The sequence below is a fragment of the Macrotis lagotis genome, chromosome 1 (genome assembly GCF_037893015.1).
Source record: "Macrotis lagotis isolate mMagLag1 chromosome 1, bilby.v1.9.chrom.fasta, whole genome shotgun sequence".
Classification (NCBI taxonomy): Eukaryota; Metazoa; Chordata; class Mammalia; order Peramelemorphia; family Peramelidae; genus Macrotis; species Macrotis lagotis.
The window spans coordinates 873,678,512-873,703,565 of NC_133658.1; the positions used below are offsets into that span (position 1 = coordinate 873,678,512).

Genomic DNA, 25,054 nt, shown 5'->3' on the forward strand with positions numbered 1-25,054 from the left:
TCCCATCTTATGTGACCATGACTACCATCTCCCTTTTCAGTCCAAATTTCCTTTTGCTTAAAATAAACAGGAAAAAAAATTCTTTCCCGTTAGCATCTTGACAAACAAATCTTCAGGCAAATGGTTTGGCTTTTTCAAACCCCCACATTTCCCTGGCTCAGCACCCCACCCCTTTCTTCCTACCCTATCCACTTTGCATAAGGTAATTGGTTTTCTGTTGCCTAGCAACCTGAGGACAGAGGCCTCCAGGTGCAACAGCCTGCCCATTGAGGTGCATTGGCTATCCAGGTCAGGATGGTGGACCAGAGGGTCAGCTGGAAGGAAAGAGTTCTCAAAGGACCATTTCTGAAGCAGACCCTATGAGCAACCTTCCTCCACATCACCTCCATTAAAAAAAAAAGCCAAGCTAAAGATTAAGTGAGAAAACCTAGTTATTCCTTTTTGAGTTTCTAGTATAATCATGGGCTAGATAGTATAGTGTTCACAGGGTTTTAGTGCTGGAAGAATGTGAGCTCGTTTTGAATAGGGAGTGTTTCATTCTTTGGACAATGCTTGTATCCCTGGACAAATATTAGTGGATTTGACTTACTGATTGATTGGAAGGGATCTTGGAGATCATTTAGTCCAACTCTCTCAAGAAAAGTTGAGGCTTAAGAAAGGGTAGGGAACTTGGTTAAACACCCTATAACTAATAGGTGGCAAAGTCAGGCTTCAAACCCAGGTCTCTTGTCTCTTTCTAAGATGTCAACAGCCTAATGTGCACACCTTCTGGGTTAATGTCTAGCCAGGAGAGCCCACATGGCACCATTCACCACTCTTTTTCATGGAGTGAGCTCCACCTGGATTTTCCTCCTATTCTTCTCCAGTCAAGTGAAACTTGCTGGAACAATAATCCCATCATTCTTCAAGGTGCAGCTTTGGTCCTGGTTCTTACAGCAAACTTTCCCTGATTATCTCAGTCTGCAGGAATCTCTCCCTTTCTCTAAAGTCTTGTAGCACCTGCAATTTTTACTATACCAATGTACACTCATTATCTGCAAAAATTTTATTTCTGACCTTCTGGATTCTTGAAGGGTTTGACCCCCAACTCACTTGTATGCTCTTGAGCAATGCACTTCTCCTTGCTGGGCCTCAGTTTATCTATCTGTAAAATGAGGTCATTAGATTTAAAGATTCCTAAGATCCCTTCCATCTCTGCCATGACTGTGAGTTTGGGTTGGACCACTGGGCCCAGACTGGAGTTAATGGCGCCATCTTGTGGCTGCTCGGTTCATTACAAGAGTTTTTCAAAGGCTCGCTTCTTTTAGAATTGATGGTAGTTCCCTGAAGGTCTAGGTTTGAAATCTGGTTTGCAATTTAGGATCAAATGTGCAGTAATGAAAGATATTTTAGAGGCCACTTACAAGCTAAATGACATTAAGTCATGATGCCTGAGTCTGTGAAATGAAGAGAGTGGGACCAGGGATCTCTAAGGTTTCAGTGGTACCTGCCCTCATGGGAGCTTTCATTCTAACAGGACTTCACCCCCCCCCCCCCACACACACACTCAAAAGAATAATATTATGACAACTAATGTTACACGATCAATTCTCCAGAGAGCTTTTAGCAAAGGAACTTAACCCATCAACCTCCCCCACCTCCAACTTCCAGCAGCTCCAGGTTCTTCCTCTGCATTTTTGAGGCTGGAGAGGAAGTCATGGGAGAATAGATTAAGGTTTGAAGGTAATCAAGCAGGCCTTTGGAAATCCCAACATTTACAAATTGACCAACTTAGAGAGTTAACAAATATTTCTTAGGTTCTTGCAGTATGTAGAAGGACTTGTTCTGGGTGTTGAGGATATGCAGATAGCTAAGATGCCGGCCCTGTGTTCCCTTTCTTTTTTCTCCCATTTTTCTCCCATTTTTTATTTAAAATTTTGAATTCCAAATTCTATCCCTCCCTTCCTCCCCAACCCCTCCTTGAAAAGTTAATGCATGTGCAATTATAGAAAACATTTATTTCCATATGACTTATTTTGAACAAGAAGACTCAAAAGAAGAAATGAAAGTGAAAAATAGCATGTTTCCATCTGCATTCAGTCAGTATTGATTCTTTCTCTGAAGGCAGATTACTATCATCATCATTAATCCTTTGGGATTGTTTTAGACTTAGATCACTGTTTTGCTGAGAATAGGCAAGCCATTCACAGTTCTTCAGTGAACATCTTGCTGTTACTGCATACAATGTACTGGTTCTGTTCATTTCACTATGCATCAGTTTATGTAAATCTTTCCAGATTTTTCCTGAGATCATCCTGCTTGTCATTTCTTATAGGTCAATCCTATACCTGGCTAGACATTAGCCCAGAAGGAGTGCACATTCCATCACAATGCTATACCACAGCTTATTTAGTCATTCCCCAGTTGATGGGCATCCCTTTGATTCCAGTTCTTTGCTATCACAAAAAGAGTTGCTATATATATATATATTTGTAAGGCAGTGGGGTTAAATGACTTGTCCAAGGTCACACAGCTAGGTATTTATTAAGTATCTGAGGTCAAATTTGAACTCAGGTCCTCTTGTTTCCAGGGCTAGTGCTCTATCCACTGTACCACCTAGCTGCCCCATGCTATAAATATTTTTGAACAAATAGGTCCTTTTCCCTTTTTTTGAATTTCTTTGGGATACAGATCTAGCAGTGGTTTTTTCTTGATCAAAGGCTATACACAGTTTGATTGTCCCTTGGGCATAGTTCCAAATTGCTCTCCAAAATAGTTGGATCAGTACCCTGTGTCTCCTTTCAAGGAGCTTTACCCTCTAATAGGAAGGAGGAAAAGAGAAGTTAATAACTCCCTCTTTGGCCATTTCCAAACTGATTTTTTTTGTAACTGGGACTCATTCAGGGAAGATTTAGAATCTCAATGAGAACCAATGAGATCAAGACAAGGAAGCTGTGCCAGGACATTTGGGGAAAATCACTTGCCATCATGATAATGTTGAGCTAAATGATCTCTAGGGGCCTTCTCAAAGCCAACATCCTGTTTTCTAAAGTTTCTCCCAGCATTGACATCCTCTGTTCTAAGGGCCCTCCCATATGTGATATTCTGTGTTCTAAGGTCCTCTCAGCTCCGACATTGTGTTCGAAGGACCCTCCCAGCTCTGACATCCTATGTTCTAAGGACCCTCCCATAGCTAATATTCTGTGTTCTAAGAGCCCTCTTAGCTCTAACATTCTATGGCCCAGCTCTAGCATTCTGGGTTCTAAGAACCCTCCCACTTCTGATATTCTGTGTTCTCAGGGCCTTTCCACTTCTCACAATCTGTGGTCTAAGGTCCCTCCCATCTCAGACACCCTCTTTTCTAGGTTCTTACAGTGTATGGAATAAGGAAAATAGATTCCAGTCAGAATGCATGTCTATTGGATCCTTTCTCTCCCAGACATATACAAACACACACACACACACACACACACACACACACACACACACACAAATTTGCAAAATCAAGACTAGGCTGCCCCCCTCTCCCATTGCTTCCTCCCCCAAATCCTCAGCACAATCAGGTCTGTGGCTCCAGGTCTTGGAAGATTCCTTGTGTCTGCATCCCAGATGTGTTTCCATTTCTTATTCAGGCCCCACCTGCTTATTTCCTTTCCTCCATAATTCTATGTAAATGGGCCTTGTAGGTGTTGTACAAATAAAGAGAGGATGGGGCAGGTGCCAGCCAGAGGCACCTGGACCCCTTTGGGTACAGAAGGTAACAAGGAACAACAGGACAGAACCATGGGGACCACCATATCTTGGAAGCTCTTCCTCCTTCTGTTGATGTCGGTGGAGGTCCAGGAGAGTTCTGACTTCCATCTGGCTGGGGATTACCTCCTAGGGGGGTTGTTTACCCTCCATGCCAATGTGAAGGGCACAGCTCATCTCAATTATATGCAGGTGCCACAGTGCAAAGAGTGAGTGCATGATGGGAAGACAGGTTGAATTGATGATAGCAATATTGGTGATAGGTATTGTGAGCATCAAAGGAGAAGTGATGGGATGGTAGATGATTGTGATTAATCATTTGGGGGTGTCCTGGTGATGGTGAGTGACTGTTGTGAAAGTGACAATGGTGTTAATATTAATAATGGGAGGGGCGGCTAGGTGGTGTAGTGGATAAAGCACTGGCCCTGGAGTCAGGAGTACCTGGGTTCAAATCTGGTCTCAGACACTTAATAATTGCCTAGCTATGCGGCCTTGGGGAAGCCACTTAACCCCGTTTGCCTTGCAAAAACCTAAAAAAAATATTAGTAGTGGGAATAGTGATGGCAGAATGGTGATAGTGAATGGTGATGGGGAGAGTTTTGAAAGTCGGGCTCATGATAGCAGTGAGGGTGGTGGAACTGGTAAAAGTAGGGACCAATGTAGAGAGAATGATGATGGTGAAAATGGGAATTATGAAAGAAAAGATGGTGATGGTAAGATGTGTGAGTCATTGATGGTGAGAATGATGAAGGTAATAGTGAAAGTGGAATCTAGGGTTGATGTGAAAGTGGAGATAGGATAGGGATGTGGAAATGGAAATGAAAATGGGAATGATTATGGGGATGAAAGAAAAGGGATGGTAGAAGTGAGGGTGAAGACAAGGTTGAGGATTGCGATGGTGGAAGTGAAGATGGGATGATGGAAATGAGGATAGGGATGGTGGATGTGAGGGTGAAGGTGAGGAGGGAGTTGAGGGAAGTAAGAATGGTAATGATAGAACTGAGGATGAAGGTGAGAATGGGGATAGTGGAAGTGAAGATGGGGACGAGGAAAATAAGATTTGGAATCTTAATAGTGAGTTTGATTTGAAAAAAAGGCCAGAGTTTCCCAGAGAAGCTGTGCTATGGTTTTATGATAGAAAGTAAGAATGGGATTAATCTATCTCCTTTCTCTCTCTCTCTCTCTCTCTCTCTCTCTCTCTCTCTCTCTCTCTCTCTCTCTCTCTCTCTCTCTCGCTACCTCTCTCTTGGTATGCCCCTTAGCTATGAAGTAAGGGTGCTGGGCTACAATCTGATGCAAGCCATGCGCTTTGCTGTGGAGGAGATCAACAGTGATAGTAGCCTGCTGCCAGGACTGTTACTGGGGTATGAGATGGTAGATGTATGTTATATCACCAACAATATCCAGCCAGTCCTCTACTTCCTGGCCAAGGAGAACTTCAATCTGCCCATCCAGCAAGACTATAGCAGCTATGAGCCCCGAGTGGTAGCTGTCATTGGCCCTGACACCTCAGAATCTGTTACCACTGTCAGTAACCTCCTTTCCCTCTTCCTCCTTCCACAGGTGAGTCATGTTTCCTACTTAGTACAGCCAGGATTGAACCTGGATTCAGGAAGTCCTGAATTCAAATCCACCCTCAAACACTTGCTAGCTATAAGACACTGGGAAAGTCAATTAACCTTTCTGAACCTTGATTTCCTTGTCTGTAAAATCAGTGTTGAGCTAGGTTGAACTATCTATGAAGCTTTCTTCATTAGTCACTTTATATCTCCTAGTCTCTATTTCCTTCTCTGCTAAATGGGAGGGTTGGACTGCACAGCCTCCATGTTTCCTCTTAATTCCTAAGGTTCTCTGTTACTTTTATGAATAATATCGGATACAAATCATGTGCTTTGCCATGAAGGCGATTAAAATGATGACAGCAGGTCTTCCCCACCCTCCCAGATCACCTACAGTGCCACCAGTGACAGGTTTCAGGACTCCAGTCTCTTCCCAGCTTTATTCCGCACCATCCCCAGTGGTGAGCACCAGATGGAGGCCATGATTCTGCTCATGACTCACTTCCACTGGAACTGGGTCATCATCATTGCAAGTAGTGATGACTATGGCCGGGAGAACAGCCAACTCTTCAATGAGAAGTTGGAGGATCGGGAGATCTGTATCGCTTTCCAGGAGTTGCTCCCTGTCCCCTTGGTCAACGGGACCATGATGCCCCAGGAGAAGAAAAGGATAGAAGTCCTAGTGGAAAAGATCAAGAATAGTACAGCCAAGGTGGTGGTGGTACTGTCTTTAGACTTGAATCTCAACAATTTCTTTGAGGAGGTCATCCATCAGAACCTCACGGGCATTGTGTGGATTGCCTCGGAGTCCTGGTCCATTGATCCTATCACCCATAACATCTCCCATATCCAGCAGGCTGGCATCTTCCTGGGCATCACCACTCAGAGTGTCCACATCCCTGGCTTCAGTGACTTCAGGGACAAGCATATCCATGACAAGAGACCGGTGATGAACACAAACAGCACACAGCCTACCTGTAACCAGGAATGTGATGTCTGCCTGGATGCTATGAAATCCTACAGCACCATCCTCACCCTCTCTGGGGAGCGTGTGGTCTTCAATGTCTACTCAGCTGTCTATGCTGTGGCCCATGCCCTGCACAGCCTACTTGGTTGCAATGATACTGCCTGCTCCAAGGATGTGGTGTATCCTTGGAAGGTGAGCTGATTTGCCAGTAGAGCCTGGCTTGGGATGGGGGAGATAGACTGACCCATGATTGGTTGACTTCCTGGCAGCAAGATGTTTATCCTATAAGGTTACCCAGTTGATAGAGTACTGGACTTGGAGAAATGAAGTCTTGTGTTTAAATTCTGCTTGAGATATCAGGGTCATGAGTTCTGTGACCCTGGGCAAATCACTTAATCTCTGGTAACCTCAATTTCCTCATCTGTAAAATAGGAAAAATACTACATAGTTGCTGTGAGGATCAAAAGAGGCAATATTGTTTAAGTGTTCTGTAAATCTCAAAGAGTTATATAAACGGTAGCTATTATTTCTGGTAGCAACAAGTCTAACCCATGAGTTGTGGAGGGGATGGAGTGTTGAATTTGGAGTCAGGAAAACCTGAATTTAAATTTTGCTTCAGACACTGTGAGGCCCCAAGAAAATCACTCTTTATTCCCTTAGTTTCCCTCTCTATAAAATTGTTATTTGTCCTTCCTTCTCAAAGAGGACCAATGGCATCAGGAAGGTAATATCTTGTCTTGCAAGTGAATTGGATTTAAGTGAGGCCGGGCTGTGCAAAGTCATCAGCCTCACTCCTCCAGGGTCATCAGAGTCCAGTGGCAAGACAAAGGTCAAGATGACTGGAGATGGCTCCAGATACAGTGTCCTTTTTTTTCTTTGCAAGGCAAATGGGGTTAAGTGGCTTGCCCAAGGCCACACAACTAGGTAATTATTAAGTGTCTGAGACTGGATTTGAACCCAGGTACTCCTGACTCCAAGGCCGGTGCTTTATCCACTATGCCACCTAGCCACCCTACAGTGTCCTTTTTAAGCTAAGATCTTGCCCAAGTTTCAGTTTTTCTGAGGAAACACCATTCAATGTTTTATGGCTGGGTGAGAAATGTGGCAAAAGATGCCTTAGTTTTACCTCAAAAGAAAAAAAATCAATTTGGGAGGGGAAGACTCTCAGGGTTTCTGGCCAGAACAGAAACAATCACTATTTTCACTCCCTCTGAGCCATCAGAACCCAAACAATGACCAAGTGAGGCTTGGATTGGGACCTGTTATTGTCCAGTCAGTGACAGTCAGAGTGATTTGGGTTTAAGGCATGGTCCAGTAGCTCCATTTGAATTCCAATGAGCTTTATCAAAACCTGGTTTTTCAGAGCTCTATTTCAAGAAATCATAAATGAAACTACATGGGATGAAAGAGTTCATTGTAAAATAGGGATAATACCTCACTAGGGTTTTTGTGAAGATCAGCTTTAGCTTATAGGGTTCATTGTCTTTGAGTTGTTTAATGCCATAGCTACTTTTGAACCCATGCTCTGGGAACAGGGGCTGGTACAGAGGTTGCCAGAGTTTCCTAGAACTTAGAGCCTTTCAATAAATCAATCAGCACTTAGAACCGACTATTTACAAGGTACTGTTCTAGACACTGATAATACTAAGGAAAAAACAAACCAGGTGCTGGCCTTAAGAAAGTTTGGTTTCCAAACCTTTGTTCTTTCTATTGTAATATTCTGCTTCTCTTTTGTTTGTACTGTGAATGTGTATATGTGTGTATTTGTATTTTTCTCCCTCTCATGAGCCTACCACATGTGCATGAGCATCCAGCTAGGTGGCACCATAGTGTATAGAGTGCTGGCCCTGGAGTCAGAAAGACCTGAGTTCAAATTTGACTTCACTCACTAGCTGTGTCATCCTGAGCAAGTCAATTTTCTCATCTGTAAAATGAGCTGGAGAAGGAAATGGCAAACCACTCCAGAATCTTTGCCAAGAAAACCCCAAGAGATCCAGAATAGTTGGACATAACTGAAGTGATTGAACAGCAACACTAAATAATTTAAGGGGGTGTGTGTGCTAATAATGGAAGGGATCAGGAAAAGTCTCACCCAGGTAGGGATCTCCAAATCTAAACTTCGAAGGGAGATGGGAATGAGGTAGAGGTCAGGAGGCAATGCATAGCAGATATGGAAGTGCATATGTGCAAAGATACTAAATCAGGAGATGGTAGCCACCTACAGGGGATCCCGATTAGGCTAGTCTGAATGGACTAGACACTAGAGGGTATGTAAGGAGAACAATAAAAACAAGTCTGGGAAGGGAGGTCGGTTAGATTGTGGAAGACCTTCAATGTCAAGCTAAGGAAAATAGATAGAATCAGAGATTTTTTTAGAAGGGTAAAAGTGACATCAGATTTGTATTTTGGGAATATTGGTTTGGCAGCATTGTGGAAGAGAAGGAAGGTAGGCAAACCAATTAGGGAACTATACTATAATCCCTGTATATGGGGAAACTGAGGTCCAGAGAAGAGAATTGACTAGTCCAAAGTTATGTGTCCGTTGGCAACCCATTCTAGTGCCCTAGTCAGCAAACTCTTTTTGGTATTAGAACCAAAGCCATCTTCTTGAAACCCACCCTGGCCTAAGAGGAGTAGGACCAGGATGTCCCTTCCCTTCTTTCCTTCTCAAACATCTGAAGCCCAGGACCTTCCAATCCTATGTTCTTGCTATTGTAATATTCTACCTCTCCTTTGTACTGTGTTTGTGTGTGTGTGTGTGTGTGTGTGTGTGTGTGTGTGTGTGTGTATTTATCTCCATCATTCTATGAGTTTTGGGTGACAGGGCAGTGGCAGGGGGCATATAAGCAAAGAAGAAATTATTTTTGACTAATTGATGGATGCAGATCCTAGGATATAGGGGATGGGATGGAACGCTGGGGCATCCTTCCTTGTCCTCCCTGACCCCATCTTTGTCCCTTGCCTTGTCCCTTGCTTAGTTGCTCCAGGAAATTAAAAAAGTGGACTTCACCCTATTGGGCCACAGAATCTTCTTTGACCACAACAGGGGTTTACCCATGGGCTTAGAGATCATTCAGTGGCAATGGGACAACGAACGTAACCCCTTCCAGAGTATCGCCTTCTACAATGCAGACAAAAGGCAACTGAGCAACGTGGCCACCAACATCTCCTGGAACACTCCCAATAATACGGTCAGTTCTGGGGATGCTGACCTGTCAGGATGGTGGTACCTAGGGATAGGACTTAGAGACAGGTGAGAAAGTCTTTGGAGAGAATTGAGTCAAAACTTTTGTTTTTTGTAGTTTTTACAAGGCAAATGACATTAAGTGGCTTGCCCAAGGCCACACAGCTAGGTCATTATTAAGTGTCCGAGGCCGGATTTGAACTCAGGTACTCCTGACTCCAGGGATGGTGCGCTATCCACTGCACCATCTAGCTGCCTCTAAAACTCTTCTTTTTATAAAAGAGAAAACAGAGAGGTGAAGAAATCTGCCCAGGTCTCATTACAAATTCTAAAAGAAGGAATCTATGGGGAACAGGTTTTTCCTTCAGAGATAAGAAGGTTGAGAGACGGAGACATTGGGTAGGAGGGAGAAATACAAAGACAGAAGGGGGAAGGTTGAAATTAGGAAAAACCCAACAGTCCAATTTTACCGGAATGTAGATAAAGACTAGCAAAGAAAGATTGTCCAGGTGCTCTGTAGATTGAATCATCTTTTAGGCAATAGGGAACCTTAGATAGTTTTTGAGCAGGGTAGTGATGTGGTCAGAAGTATACAGTTGAATGATTATTTTTATGGACATGTGAGGGACCAGTTGGAGAAGGGAGACGGGGACAGAGAAACCAACTAGAAGACCCACACAATAATCCAGGTAATGAAGATTTCAACTCAGCTGGTAGTAGTGGTAATGGAGGGGGGAGGATCTTGGCCTGGGAACAGAGAAGCTCAGGATTTCTGTCTCTCTTCCCTTTTAGATTCCCTTCTCTGTCTGCTCTAAGAGATGTCAGCTGGGTCAGTGGAAGAAGTCAGTGGGGCTGCATACTTGCTGTTTTGACTGTATCAACTGTCCTGCTGGGACCTACCTCAACCACTCAGGTGGGACCCCAGAGGCACCAGCTCCCAGAGAGCTGGGCTAAAGAACAGGGGAATAGCAACCAAGCCTTCTTTTTTTTCTTTTTTTCTTTTAGGTTTTTGCAAGGCAATGGGGTTAAGTAGCTTGTCCAAGGCCACACAGCTAGGTAATCATTTTAAGTATCTGAGACCGGATTTGAACCCAGGTACTCCTGACTCCAAGGCCGGTGCTTTATCCACTATGCCACCTAGCTGCCCTGCAACCAAGCCTTCTTACCACTGCTATTCCCCCCTGCCAATAAGAAAAGAACCTAGAACCCATAGAGCAGGCCTCTCCATGTTGGGAGGGAGCTCACATCTGATCAGTTCCTGTTATGGTGGGAGGGTGTGGAGATTCATCAGGTGTTGGGATAAGGCCTGAAGCTGTTTTCACATACAGGCAAATGAAGTTTCAGGAGGCAGAAGACTCCTAATATGAATGAATACACCAGCCTCTCTCCCTCTCTAAAGATGCCTGGCAGGGATGTGGTTGGGTTGACCTTTTCCACAATTTCCTATTGCAGGGCATCGATGGGGGAGAGAAAACCAGAGAGCTAGGCAAGACCTCTTTGTCATCTTTCAGTATAGTTCTAGGAGTGGGGAATCCATTTTCCAGGTGGCTTTCCCCAGGTCAGAGCTCACAAGATGCTGGTATCACCAAGACAATTTCCAGTCCCCCATGACATTTTGGTATGCCTAGAGAAGTGATCCCTCCCCCCAACATCCTTTTTCTTCTTCAATTTTAACATCTTTAAAATGATGAGTATCATGACGGGGAGGTCAACCCAGAAGGCAATGGGAATTTGTCCAAACTCCTTCTTTAGCTGACCCTCCAGTCCTTCTTGTGGAAGACAACAATCACGTTGATCTAAACTTTCTAGTTTCCTAGGCACTTTTCTGCATAATGACACTGTGAAGTAGGGAATACTAGCATTATTGTGACCATTATACAGAAAAAACTGAGGTTCAGAGATCATGATATAATAATAATAATAGTAATAACAATAACACTAATAAAACATATTTTTTGTTATTTAGACCTCTTCCTTTCTAAGAGCTCATGGCATCCTTACCATAAATATATGAAATAGTATGTCAACTTGGCAGACCATCCTCATTTTACATGGGCAAAAATGGAAACTCAAAGAACAAACAATTGTGGGGTATGAAGAAAAGCCTCTCCTACAACCATTTATGGTTTCCATGATACTTTCTTCACAACTGCCCTATGAAATAGGTAGTGCATAGAGTAATAGTTCCATTTTACAGATGAGGAAACTAAGTCCCAGAGAGGTCAAAAGGACCTATGGTGAGTAAATATCAAAGGAATTAAGTCCACTTCTCATAAAGTTGCCCTCCTTCCACTTTATAATGTACTGCCTTTCAGACTAGGTATATGTTTTCACTCAGACATGATTAGTTTAGGAAATTAGAGAAAGGAGAGTTCATTGTGGGTTTTAGAAAGTTTTCCCGGAAGAGGTAGGATGGAACAAGCAACATGCGCAAAAGGAGTCTCTCTCTCTCTTTCTCTCTCTCTCTCTCTCTCTCTTTCTCTCTCTCTCTCTGTGTGTTGTGTGTGTGTGTGTGTGTGTGTGTGTTTGGTGAGGAAATAGTCCTGAAGGGTAGACATTGGGGAGAAAGGAAGGAATGATAGGTGACAAGGGCTTTGAATCCCTGGTAGAAGAGTTTGGTCCTAAAGTAACAGGGAGCCATGATAGCTAAAGATTGTGATTTATAAGATGACTATGTCAAGAGGAATTGGAGAGGCAGAAACAAAAGTATAATTACCAGGTAAAAAGGCTATGGCATTGATCCAAGTATATGAGGTGATGAGGATCTGGAGGATGATCTGACCTCTCAGTCACTACCCAATCGGCTGTCTTTGAGAAGAGGGTAATTCTTTATTCTATCTCTTATCTTTCAACCTGGATCATTGCAGAAGACTTTGAATGCCAGTCCTGCCCCCAATATGAGTGGTCCAAAGAAGGAGATATTCAGTGCTTCAAGAGGCACCTGGAATTCCTGGAGTGGAAAGAGCCACCTGCCATTGTTGTTACCATCTTTGCCTTCCTAGGCTTCATCAGTACCCTAGCCACCCTCATCATCTTCTGGACACACTTCGAGACACCTATGGTGCGTTCTGCAGGGGGCCAAATGTGCTTCCTCATGCTGATGCCTTTACTAGTGGCCTATGCCATGGTGCCCATGTACATAGGGCGGCCCACTTTCTTCAGCTGCCTCTGCCGCCAGACCCTCTTCACCCTGTGCTTTACAGTATGCATTGCCTGCATTACCGTCCGATCCTTCCAGATTGTCTGCATTTTCAAGATGGCTCATCGGCTGCCTCGTGCCTATAGCTACTGGGTCAAGTACAATGGAACATATATCTTTGTGGTGCTGATCACTTTGCTCAAGGTGGTCATTGTGACTGCCAATATTATGGTTAAACCCATCAATCCCTTCATCCAATATGACCCTGCTGATCCCCAGATAATGATTATCATCTGCAGTGCCAATTATAGCAAAGGCCTGTTGTTCAACACTAGTCTGGATCTTATCCTCTCCATTTTTGGCTTTAGTTTTTCCTATATGGGCAAGGAACTGCCAACTAATTACAATGAAGCCAAGTTCATCACACTCAGTATGACCTTCTACTTCATCTCTTCTGTCTTCCTCTGCACCTTCATGTCTGTCTATCAGGGAGTTCTGGTCACCACCTTTGATGTGTTCGTCACAGTGGTCAACTTGCTTTGCATCAGCGTGGGCTATTTTGGCCCCAAGTGTTACATGATTCTTTTCTACCCTGAACGTAACACATTGGCCTATTTTAACGATGTGATCCAGGGCTATACCATGAGGAAGGATTAGTCTGGGCTGGGTGGGTAAGTGGGAGACATGGGGAGAGGGGTTAGGAAATCCCTTGACATTTGAATAATTTGGAAGAGTTTAAGGACACAAGATTTACTGTGCTCAAGGCTTATGTGCTCCAGGAAGTTTTCCTTGATGGACAGTAATCACCTCATTTTTTCATCTTCTTTTGATTCGTAGACCTAGAAACAGTTCCTAATTTTCCCTACTTAAATTTCATCAGAATTGATCTTCTTATACTGACTTAAAAACACTAATGCTCCTCTTTTCTCAATTAGTTTTTGGGGAATTGTCATTCCAATTATAGATTGATTCTGGTGCTAATGAGTTCCCTATCACTGGAGACTGGTTGGCCAAGGATATCATAGAAAGGATTATGGTTATCCATGATCTATAGTCATCAAGGTGTCATAGAGTTCTGTTCTTATAGACGAAGTCCAATGACTCTGGGCCCCTTTGGGCTCCAAAACTTGAGTCAGCCTTTCCTTGAATATGTTCTGCTGACTACAGGTGATGAAGATGGGCAGTGAAGAGCTCATTTTAGCCAAATTTGTGATGCCCTTTAAATGGTCTAGTCATAGGCTTTAAAGGATCTAAGGATTAAAGGACCTTAGAGACTGGCTAATTCAACTTTCAGCTTTTACAGGTGGGGAATCTTTCACTTCTGCTTTTCAGCAAGGCTTCCAATTGTATACTGTAATTAAGGGTATGCTGATAAATGTCTAACAACTGACTCCCTGAAAAAAATGTGCACAACCACATCCTTTTTTTTTTACTTTTTTTTTTGCAAGGCAATGGGGTTAAGTGTCTTGCCCAAGGCCACACAGCTAGGTAATTATTAAGTGTCTGAGACTGGATTTGAACTCAGGTACTCCTGACTCCAGGGCCCGTGCTCTATCCACTGCGCCACCTAGCTGCCCCACCACATCCTTTTAAACTTTAATCTATGCTATTAACATTTTCCCCATCATATTAAATTTAGACTATCAATAAAACAATCATTCAGACTTGCTTTGTAGCTTGCTGAGATGTCAATGGTCACATTGAAAATTTAACTATCAACTCTCTCATGGCAGTGGGAACAGATTCCAGGACAGCCCTATCTGTAGTTAAAAAAAAAAGGTCAAATGTAATAATAGATATAAGGTACCACCAACTGCCAAACATAAAAGTGCTCTATAAATGCTAGAATTTATATATGCTCTGGTTGTTACTGTTATATTATAAAAGTGGGGATGCTTCAGAGTGCTCTTCTGTCACTTGCTTGTTGTCTTCTTTCCCAGCTTCTGGAGGGTGGAAGTCTTGCCTTCTTTTCTCTGAAGAGTGCCTTGGATATTATATAATAAGTGCTTGTCCAATTGGCTTGTTTATCTTGTTGGACAAGATCTCCTTGGGTAAAGGTGGGATCCAAACCACCCCACTTGGCTTGGTACTTTGACTAGGGTCTTGATTGTATCACACCAGATGTGAACAGGGCCTGTATACATACCTCTTTGAATTCATCAAAGCCAGTCAGTAAGAAAAATGGGTCATGCCTGAAGTAATTTGTATCAAAGGGGGAAACTATCTCAGGATGGAAGGGTGGAAAAGAGAGAGTCTGGATTTGAGGCAAATGGAATAAAATTGGGACAGAGATGTGGCAGAGAAGAGAGATAGCAAGGAGATGAAGAGTTGTCTCAGGACTATTCAGGTTAAGGGAAATCCCAAGGAGAGATCAACTTTTTCTTTAATGTGACTTTTCAATTCCTGTTTATATTCAGACACTATAATATTATTTGCTGTTTCGTTACTCATACATTTCAAGTAAACTAAATTTTACCTCAACCACAAAGAGATCAAGGGATAAATAAAGATAGATACAGATACAGGATTTGACAGAGAACCCAACCTTTAGCCTAGGTCATAGAAATTTTCCTAACTTGGGTTCAGAGCAGTTACAACTGAGCTCAGGTTTTTTCCATTGAAATGAAACTTCCTAGAGGCAAATAGGAGGAATTAAGTGGACTTTAGGTATCATTAAATTGTTCCTAAGGCTTAAAAGGAACTTGATTATTGTAACCAAGTGTTTCCATGGGAAGGGAATCTCCTTATAGGTAGAATAGAAGTTAGGACATTGCTTCTTAAGTCTAGCTGAGTCTCACTTGCTATTATAAAAATGAATTTTTCTTTTCTTTTGTTTTTTTCAGAGGCTGAGGGTAGTTAACTGACCTAAGGAATATATATGAATAGATGATATGCTGATTCTTATGTAACTCTTATTTTTGCCCCTCTCCTTCCTTTGGATCACCTTCATTCTTCTCCCTAAGTCTTCTCCTCCTGGGAGTCTAATGCCAGAAGAAATTCTGAGAACTGGCCTTGTGGTTATCTTTCTTAAGAGCTGTGACTCTCAGAGAGACATAGAAACCATAGAGGGAGAGAAGGGGTGTCCCATTGAGGCAATTCTTAGTTATATTGGCTAAAAGAAACCATGGGAGTAGAAATTAGGTAATCCAGAAGACTTCAATTGGATGGAACAAGTTTCTTTTGACACCAGATTTTTATCTTTCCTGACTTGGACTAACATTGAGATGAGGAGGCATTTTCTGGGTATATTCTTGCTGATGATGGGCATAGGTCATTCCTGTGGGCTCTGGCCTGTGACAAAAAGACACTTAGGAATAGCAGCAATGGCAACAACCATAATTAATATAGGGTCAATAGTGAATCATTATGTGGAATACTTCAAGTATTTGTGATTTCAAGATTGTAAGTTCCCTTTCTTCAGATTGCAAATCCTTCTTCATACACAAATCCCTCTCCATACATCTTGGTGACAGAAGCCTTATAAAGTCAAGACCACAAGCATTTAATAAACACTTAATGTATTCCAGGGACTATATTAAGGGCTAGGAATAAAAATATATAGGAAAGATAGTCTCTGCCTTCAAGGAGCTTACACTCTAACTGGGGAAGACAAATATAAAAGGGAACTGAAAAGAGGTGCTAGAGGTAAAAAAGTCAGGAAAAAACCCAATCCCTAGCCTCAAGGAGCTTATACTCTAATGAAGAAAGACCATGCATAAAAATTGCTGTGGTCAAAGAAGTCATCACTCTTTAACCAGCCTCCTGAGAAAGAGGTTCTCTGTGCTTTGTGAAAATGGTGCCAGGTCCAGAAACTCTATCCAGGTGAGCAAAGTTCAACCTAGATCTTGTGACCCAATGGTATAGCTTTTGAGAGGCCAGGATGGCATCCATAGCCCAGTGAAGCATCAATAGAGGACACTAGAGGAACAATTAAAAAATCAAAACAGCTCATATTTGTAGAGTTAGTTATAGTTAACAAAGAATTTTTACAAACTTTATCTCATCTTGGTCCCCAAAACAAGCCTGTGAGGTATATACTGAAAGTTGGAAGGGAACTTAGGGATCATCTAGTTCAACCATACTTTAAAAAGAATTCCTATTATGATGTCATCCAGCCTCTGCTTGGACATCTCTTAGGAAGGGGAGTTCACCACCTCTCAAGGCAGAGAGGTGGCAAAGTGGATAGAGCCCTGAGGCTGGGCAAATCACTTAACCTCTGCCTGCCTCAGTTTGCTCAACTGTAAAATGGGGATAATAATAGCACCTCCCTCTGAAGGGTGCTGTGAGGATCAAAGGAGAAATTTATAAAGTATTTAGCCTAGAGGTTGAAATGGAGTAGGTACTATACAAATTCTTAGTCCCCTTACCTGTTAGACAGCTCTAAAGATGAAGAAAATTTTCCTTTCATCACATATACTGTGACCTCTTAGCAACTTGCACCCATTGCTCCCAGTGCAGCCCTTCCAGGCCCACATGGCAACCTTTTAAAGATCTGAACAGAGCTACAATATTTCCCTGGACTCTCCTCTTTCCTAAGTTAAATATCTTGAACTCCTTCAGTTGATGCTTATATGACCCTTTTGGCAACCCTTCTCTGGACATTATCTAGTTTATCAATGACCTTTGTAAGCTGTGACATTTAGAATGGCACACAATGCTTCAAAATCTGACAAGGGCAGAGTAGAATGGAACCATCACCTTCCCATTCTTGACATCTATGCCAAGGGAACCTGTAAGGGCACAAAAATTCTCAGATCTTTTTTAGTACAGCTGCTCTCTAAGCTTGTCCCTTCCATCTTATGAATTCAAAGTTGGTAGTTGGATTATTACATCCCTAATATGCAGAGGAAGAAGTAGAGTCCAAGGTGAAGGCAAAACTATTTACCCAAGATCACAAAATAGTCTTTGGCAGAATTATGTGGTGTAAATAATAATTATTAAATAATACATTTTATCTACTTGCAAATGGTTTGCCAAACATGAAACATATAAGAATGATAGGATAGCAACTTGGGCCTGTGATCTATCTTCTTTTGAATAAACAGAGAAAAGAATGAAGAATATTAATGATGATAACAAAATAATCATGACTTGACAATAACAATAAAGATAAAAAATCACTAACTTACTGTCTACAGTTTATCCTAAAGGGGAAGCCCTTGCCCCCCATACTGGGTGCAGGAAGTTAAAAGGAGATGTCTTTAAAAGAATAGCTTTCCAAGGTATTCTTCTCAAAGATTACCCCCAAGAGCTAAGTGATGCAGTTTGGGGTGAAGGGCTGGTTTCCTTTTCCATTTGCTTGTATTTCTTACCCACAATCATTGTCCTCTTGAATTTTCAAGGATAATGTTGCTGGAATCTAAAATGGAAGTCCAGTCTTTGTAGGAAACATCTAAGTGAAGAAGAGGGAGCAGGAGTTTCCGTATGAGCATGTTGGTAAGGACATTCTCTGGATTTGGAGCCAGATGACTCAGGTTGAAATTTCAGCTTTTTTTCCCCTTCTTTTTTTTGCAAGGCAATGGGATCAAGTGACTTATCCAAGTCACATGGGTGATTATTAAGTCTGAGGCTGGGATTTGAACTCAGGTCTTCCTGATTCTAGGCCAAGTGCTCTATCTACTGTGCCACCAAGCTGTCTCCTCTCCAGTCTTCTTGTACTTTACTTCCCTTTCACATACTCTGATCCAGTGACATTGGCCTCCTAGATGCTCCTCAAAGCATGTCAACCAAGCATTTTCTGACTGTCCTCATCTCTGTTCTTTGCCTCCTCATCTCTGCCTCTTGGCCTCCCTGGATTTCTGCACATTTCAGCTAAAGAATCATCTGCTGCCTGAGCCCTTTCCAGGCCTCCTTAATCTTTGCTTCTTCCATTTAGGACCTGCATCCATTGCTTGCTTATACATCATTGTTTTCAAAATATTATTTCTTCCATTTGACTGTAAATTTCTTTAGAATTATTGTTTGCTTTTCTTTGTATCCACCATGCTTAGCATAATGACTGGCATAAGGTAGGCACTCTATAAATGCGATTGGTGGCCTGCTTGATGTGAAGACAGGTACCACATCCCCCATGAGTCTTCTCCAAGTTTTGCGTGTGTGTGTGTGTGTGTGTGTGTGTGTGTGTGTAGTCATACCTGACCTTTTGTAACCTCATTTGGAATTTTCTTGGCAAAGATAGTGGAGTAATTTGTCATTTCTTTCTCCAGTTCATTTTTCAGATTCAGAAACTGAGGCAAACTGGGTTAAATGATTTATCCAGGGTCACCCAGCTAATAAGTATCTAAAGCTGGATTTAAACTCAGATCTTTCTGACTCCAGGTCTAGTGCTCTGTCCACTGGACCAATACATTCAGTTCCTTTAGCTAATCCTCATATGACATAGGCACAAGGTCCTTCATCATGCCAGTGCTCTCCTTTTAATGTTGCTAGCTTATCAATGTCATTAAACTGTGGTACCCAGAGTGGAGCATGATGTTACAAATAAGTCCAATGAGGCAGGGAACAGAGGTTCTACCTCATCCTCATTCTGGGCATCTATGGTCCATTTAATGGATCCCAAGTTCACATTTGTATCTTAAGGAAAAAGCTAGAGATGAAAAATGACCTCAGAGATCATCTAGGCTACTTCCTTCTATTTAAAGATAAAGAAATGGATGCCCAGTCAGTTAGTTACTCAACAAACATTTTTAGACTCTTACTAGATAGGTGGTACAGTGAAAAGAGACATGGGAGATGGGCTTGGAATCAGGAAGATTTATCTTCATGAGTTCAAATCTAGCCTCAGACATGTACCAACTGTATGACCCTGGGCAAGTCACCTTACCCTGTTTGCCTCAGTTTCCTCATTTGTAAAATGAGCTGGAGAAGAAAATAGCAAACCATTCCAGCAACTTTACCAAGAGAACCTCAAATGGAGTCACAAAGAATCTGAATTGACTGAAATGACTAAACAAAAATGTGCCAAGCCCAGGGAGGTGATGAGACATAGGAAAATAATGAAGGTTCCCTTTCTATTGAAAGACAAAGAAAAAGGGGTGTGTGTGAGAGAGACACAGAGATAGAGAAAATTTTCCTATAGATTTGGAGTTAAATCTAGGAGGTCACAGGGTCTCTTTTGTCCTTTCCTAATTGCACGGTCAACTCCTTTAAAGAAAAAAAATCAGAATATTATGAAGATCAGCTCATCTTTATCTGGAGATAAAATTCATCATATACACACACAAGCTTGCCAGCTAGCTAAGCATGATGGCAGACAGGGGAAGGGGAGGAGGTGGAGCAGGGATAAATTTACCAGGTGTCTGTAACCATCACATTCAGGGAAACAACAAAATTCTCTCCTGGCAGCTCCTTCCTTAAGCTGGTCAATGAGCCAGAGAAGGCTGTTGATTCTTGTATGGACTGTTTGGGGCAGCATTGTCCTTCACTTGTCCTTCATCTGCAGTCTCATCCTCCCTTCTCAGTGGAGCCCCAAAATTCTCAGGCTCCTCCCTCCTCCCCAATCCTTCATAACTTCTGCCTCTCATCATCTTTCAGTGCTTACTGCCAGCTGGGAAAAATTACACTTCCTATTAGCTCCCTAGCCTTGAAGGGGCCAATGTAGGGTCATAGATTAAGAGTTGGAAGGGCTCTCAGAGTCCCTAATCTTATTATATAGAAAAGGAATTGAGGTGAAGAGAGGGGGAAATGAATTGTCCAAGGTCACATAGTAATCTGAAGCAGAGTGGGAATACTAGTCCTCTGACTCTCAAACCAATATCCAAGGACATCGGAACTGAGTTGGTCTTGGGAGGATGGAGCTGAAGGGAGAGATGGGGGCAAGGCATTCCAGATGGCGATGTGGGCTAAACCTGCTGAGCTTCCTTTAATAATAAAATACAGATCCATCATCATGCATTTCTCTGAACCCTTATTGAATTGATTTATGCTTTTGGCCTGGACTCCATCTTGTGGTAACAAGATCCATAAGGTTATTCCCCATAGTTCAAGTTGGGACTTCCTCTTTCCTTACCTTCTAAAAGCTCTGTGGGGACACTCCAATTGGAATATCCTGGAATCTGGTGAACAGTCCTCTTCCCAGGTAACATGGTATAGGACTGATATTTAGAGAGAGGGGACTTGGGTTCTAATCTTGCCTTAGATACTTAGTATTTGGGAGATCACAGGCAAACCATTCGCCCCACCCCCCACCCCTAAGAGGCTTGGATTCTTCTCCTGTAAAATGGAAATAATGATACTCTCTGACAAACAGGATTGTGAAAGTAAGTATTTTGTAATCCTTAAAGCAATTTTTAATTTCATAATTTCATTGATATCTCTTTTTCACATGATTTTCATTTCCAAATACATTCCTTCCCTCTCCTCTTCCCCAGCAAGGCATTTCTTTTAACAAAGAGTTAAAAAAGGGGAAAAGCTGTTTAACCAATACATTATTCAAGTCTGATAGTATTTGCCAGGCATAAGTTGACATGCATCCTTAATTTGGTGAGAGCTGCTTTCAAATACTTCAGAGGAAGGACAAGTAGGAGCCTGTTCGGAGCTCTCTCCTGGACCCTCTTGTATTTTTTCTTTGCATTCTTTCACTGGTGATCTTGTCAGTCTCCGTGGAATCAATTGCCATCTCCCTGCAGATGATTCTCAGCTCTATTTGCTCAAAACCACCTTCTCTTCAGCTCTGAATCATGAACCTCCCTTTGAACATTTCAAACTGGATGTTCCAAAGGCATCTCAAAAGCAACATGCCCGAACTCACGATCTTTCTCAAACTCAACCTTTTTCTAAATTTTTCTTTTCTCTTTCTAGGGTGAAACCTTGGTGATATCTTTCATTCCTCATTCTCACTTATTCTACATGTTTAATCAGTTGTCAAATCATATAATTTCAACCTCCATAATATCTCTCGAATATGTTCCCTTCTTTCCATTTGCTGTTGTATTGTTTTTCAGTTGTGTCTGACTCTCCATGACATTTGGGGTTTTCTTGGCAAATACATTGCAATGGCTTACTATTTTTTTCTATAGCTTATTTTACATATGACAAAGAGAGTTAAGTGACTTGCCCAGGGTAACATAGCTAATAAGTACCTGAGGCTGAATTTGAATTCAAGTCTTCCTGACCCCAGGCCTGGTTTTCTATCTACTGTGGCATTTAATTTTGGGGTTTCTTACCACCTACTTTCAGGTCCTTATCACCCCTTCCCTAGATTATTGAACTAGTCTCCTAATTGATTTTTTTTTGCTTCAGATCTCCTCCCATTCCAATTCATTGACCTTACAATGATTTTCCCAAACCACTGATCTCATACCCCCTACTCAGTAAACTCTAGTTTACTATTACCTGTTACCTCCAAGATCCACTAGAAAGTTCTCTGTTTGGCTCTTAAAGTCCTTTACCAATTGTTCCTTTCCAGCCTTTCCTTATCCTTAATTCTTATGCCTTCCCTCTGTTGATCATTTCCAATTTATCCTTTATCTAAATTTGTTTGTACATAGTTTTTGCACTTTGTCTTCTTCATAAAACTGTAAACTCCTGAGGGCCAGGTCTATCTTTTATTTCTTGGTATCCCCAACACTTATCACAGTCCCTTGCTCATAATTAATGTTTATTGACTGATAGATCTCATTCCCCTCCACTCACTCTACAATCTAGTCATTTTGCCTTACTTGCCTTTCCCCAGACATCACTTCCAATCTCCTATCTCCACACTTTGTCACTGACCATCTCACATGGCCATGGTCATGCTCTTCCTCTTCACCTCTGCCTTTAGGACTTTATTTAAGCATCATCTTCAGAAAGATACTCTCCTAGTTGCCTAGAAGCCAGTACTTTTAATAATATCTTTTTTTTTGTCGACTAAGGACAGTTATTAGAGACCATTCAAAAAATCCTCAAAAATGCAAGCATAACAATAATGCAATTCAATAATTTATTAAGTCTTCCATGAAAAAGATACTGCTAATTGCATTAGCAAATAATCAATGTAAGAATATTCCATAATTTTGCAACTTTCACATCTTTAAAATTTTGTTCTAGTGGTTAAAAGTTGTAGTTCAATATTGTGTATTCTTGCCAGTGCTTCGGATGCATAGAATATTGTTAGCATTAGCACTAAGCTGACAGAACCTCACAAGCCTGAGGTCACATAACTAGGGAAAGTAATAGAAAGCATGTGTACGTGTAAGTGAGGTCAAGAATGGGATCAACATCAGTAGTGTTACAGTGTTGGTAATCTAGTAATACAGAGGTGCTTTTAATAATATCTTGTATCCACCTTGTCTCTGTCTTGAGTATTTACAAACTATCTCCCTCATTGCCCTCCAGGAGGGCAGAGATTATCTCCAATGCCCAGCAAAGTACCAGATACATAGTTTACCTAGTAAATATTTACACGGTTAATGCTCATGGAGTGAGTGATTGAACCCCTAGACTAATATTCTAAAAGGTAAATTAACTCAAGAGGATTGAGAAGATCTGTAGGATGGCATCCAGATGACAAAAAAGAAAGGAATTCCAAGGAGGAGGAAAATCCAAAGTTGTCTATATCTATTATATTTGACCTGCAGAGAATGGAAGCAAGGATTTTGGAACAGAAATGAATACAAAAGCTAGGCAGGCTCATAGAAGAATATTGTCAATAGTGCTAAAATTCAGAAGGACAATACAACAAGATGAATAAAAGCAGAGAAAAGGTAGAGCTGCTCCATTCTTTTTCTATTTTGTTTTTCTCACCGAGGAGAATAACCTTTTTGCTGACAAATAAAAAAAAAAGCTAATTGGGAGCTGATAGTTTTCTTTCAACAAGAAAGCTGTCAATGATGAATTAAAATCACGTGGCCCATGTTAACTACATCCTTGGGTGCTGAGAGAACAGGTGATCATGATGGTGAGCCACAATCAGGGGTGTTTGTAAAATATTGAGAGAGTGGGAGCAGTACCACAGGTCTGGAGATGAACAAATGTTGCCCTCAGATTCAAAAGGGTGAAGAGGCAATGATTTGTGAACTATAAACCAATGAGTTTGATATCTATTTCTAGTGAACAACTCAAGCAAGCCTAATCAATTTTATTTCCTTTTATGATAGGGTTACTGAACTAAAGGATCCAAGAAATGCCATAGAATTTATATAGGTTTTGGCAAAGGATTTGAAAAGTCTCTGGTAAAAAAGATAAGATTAGGCTGAAATCAATGGTTGAAAGGTCAGATTCAGAAAGAATAGTTATTTGTAGTCCAATTTCAGTGCGAAAGAGTATCCAGTAGCTATCAGAGCATTAGGGATCTGTGCTTAGCCCTGTTCTGTTTAATATTTTTATCTGTAGGGAGGTAGAGTTTTTTTCATGATTTAAAATACATCATCAAGATTGGTATGTGTGCAGATATCAATGGTCTTGACTCTTTAGATTACTTTTTTGCTTTTTCTTAAATTCATTTGCATAGATTGTTGGGAATTGCTAACCCTAAGTCAGATAATTATCTGACGTAGAGGATTGTGATCTTCAGTTCAGACATAGAAGAAAGACATGACAATTAGACTGAGGCTATGTTGTCTAGCTCTGTTAGTTGTGTGAGGCTTGGCTGCTAGTAAAGAACTCTAAACCTGCCTTTATCAGGGAGAAACTTCCCAGGCACTACACTTGAACAGTCTCAAACTGAAATAATTGCCAGGTGGCCCAGATGAAATGAAGCCCCAAAACTTGCAGTAGGGAGCATTGTTTAGCAAAGACCACAAGGTCAGCACCTAGTGATGCACTTAGTATTGAGCAAATAGGTAGAGGTAGGTAGTAGCAGAGACACATTGCCCATTTTGTTTGAATAGACGTCCCAATAAAGAAAAGTGTGGAAGATGAAGATTCTTTTTTTAAAATTTATTTTTATTAAAGATATTATTTGAGTTTTACAATTCCCCCCTTCTTACTTCCCTCCACCACACCATGGAAAGCAATCGTCAGTCTTTACTTTGTTTCCATGTTGTACCTTGATCCAAATTGAGTGTGATGAGAGAGAAATCATATCCTTAAAGAAGAGACAAGAAGTCTAAGAGGTAACAAGATCAGACAATAAGATATCTTTTTTTTTTCCCTAAATTAAAGGAACTAGTCCTTGCACTTTGTTCAAACTCCACAGCTCCTTATCTGGATACAGATGGCCCTCTCCTTTGCAGACAGCCCCAAATTGTCCCTGATTGTTGCACTGATAGAATGAGTGAGTCCTTCAAGGTTGATCATATGATGATGATTCTTAAAGAAGATCATGGCATCAGAGAGATGATACCATGTCAAATACATGAATTGGATTTGAGTGAGGGGGCTTTGTGTTAGTAGCCTCACTTTTTCCTTCAGAGCCATCCAAGTCCAGTGGCCAGATATGAATCAGAATGACTGGAGATGGTCTTGGATGCCAGGCAATCCGGGTTAAGTAACTTGCCTAGGGTCACCCAGCTAGTAAGTGGTAAATGTCTGAGGATTTGAACTCCTGTCTTCCT

General features: G+C 41.6%; 1 protein-coding gene across 1 annotated transcript; it reads left to right on the forward strand.

Moving 5' to 3' along the window:
- Positions 1 to 3,687: 3,687 nt before the first annotated feature.
- Positions 3,688 to 13,235, forward strand: TAS1R2 (taste 1 receptor member 2). Its single transcript, XM_074216784.1, has 6 exons — positions 3,688 to 3,938; positions 4,992 to 5,292; positions 5,674 to 6,447; positions 9,234 to 9,446; positions 10,232 to 10,352; positions 12,307 to 13,235. The coding sequence occupies exons 1-6, from the start codon at positions 3,688 to 3,690 to the stop codon at positions 13,233 to 13,235; spliced, it is 2,589 nt and encodes an 862-aa protein (XP_074072885.1).
- The last annotated feature ends 11,819 nt before the right edge of the window (positions 13,236 to 25,054 follow it).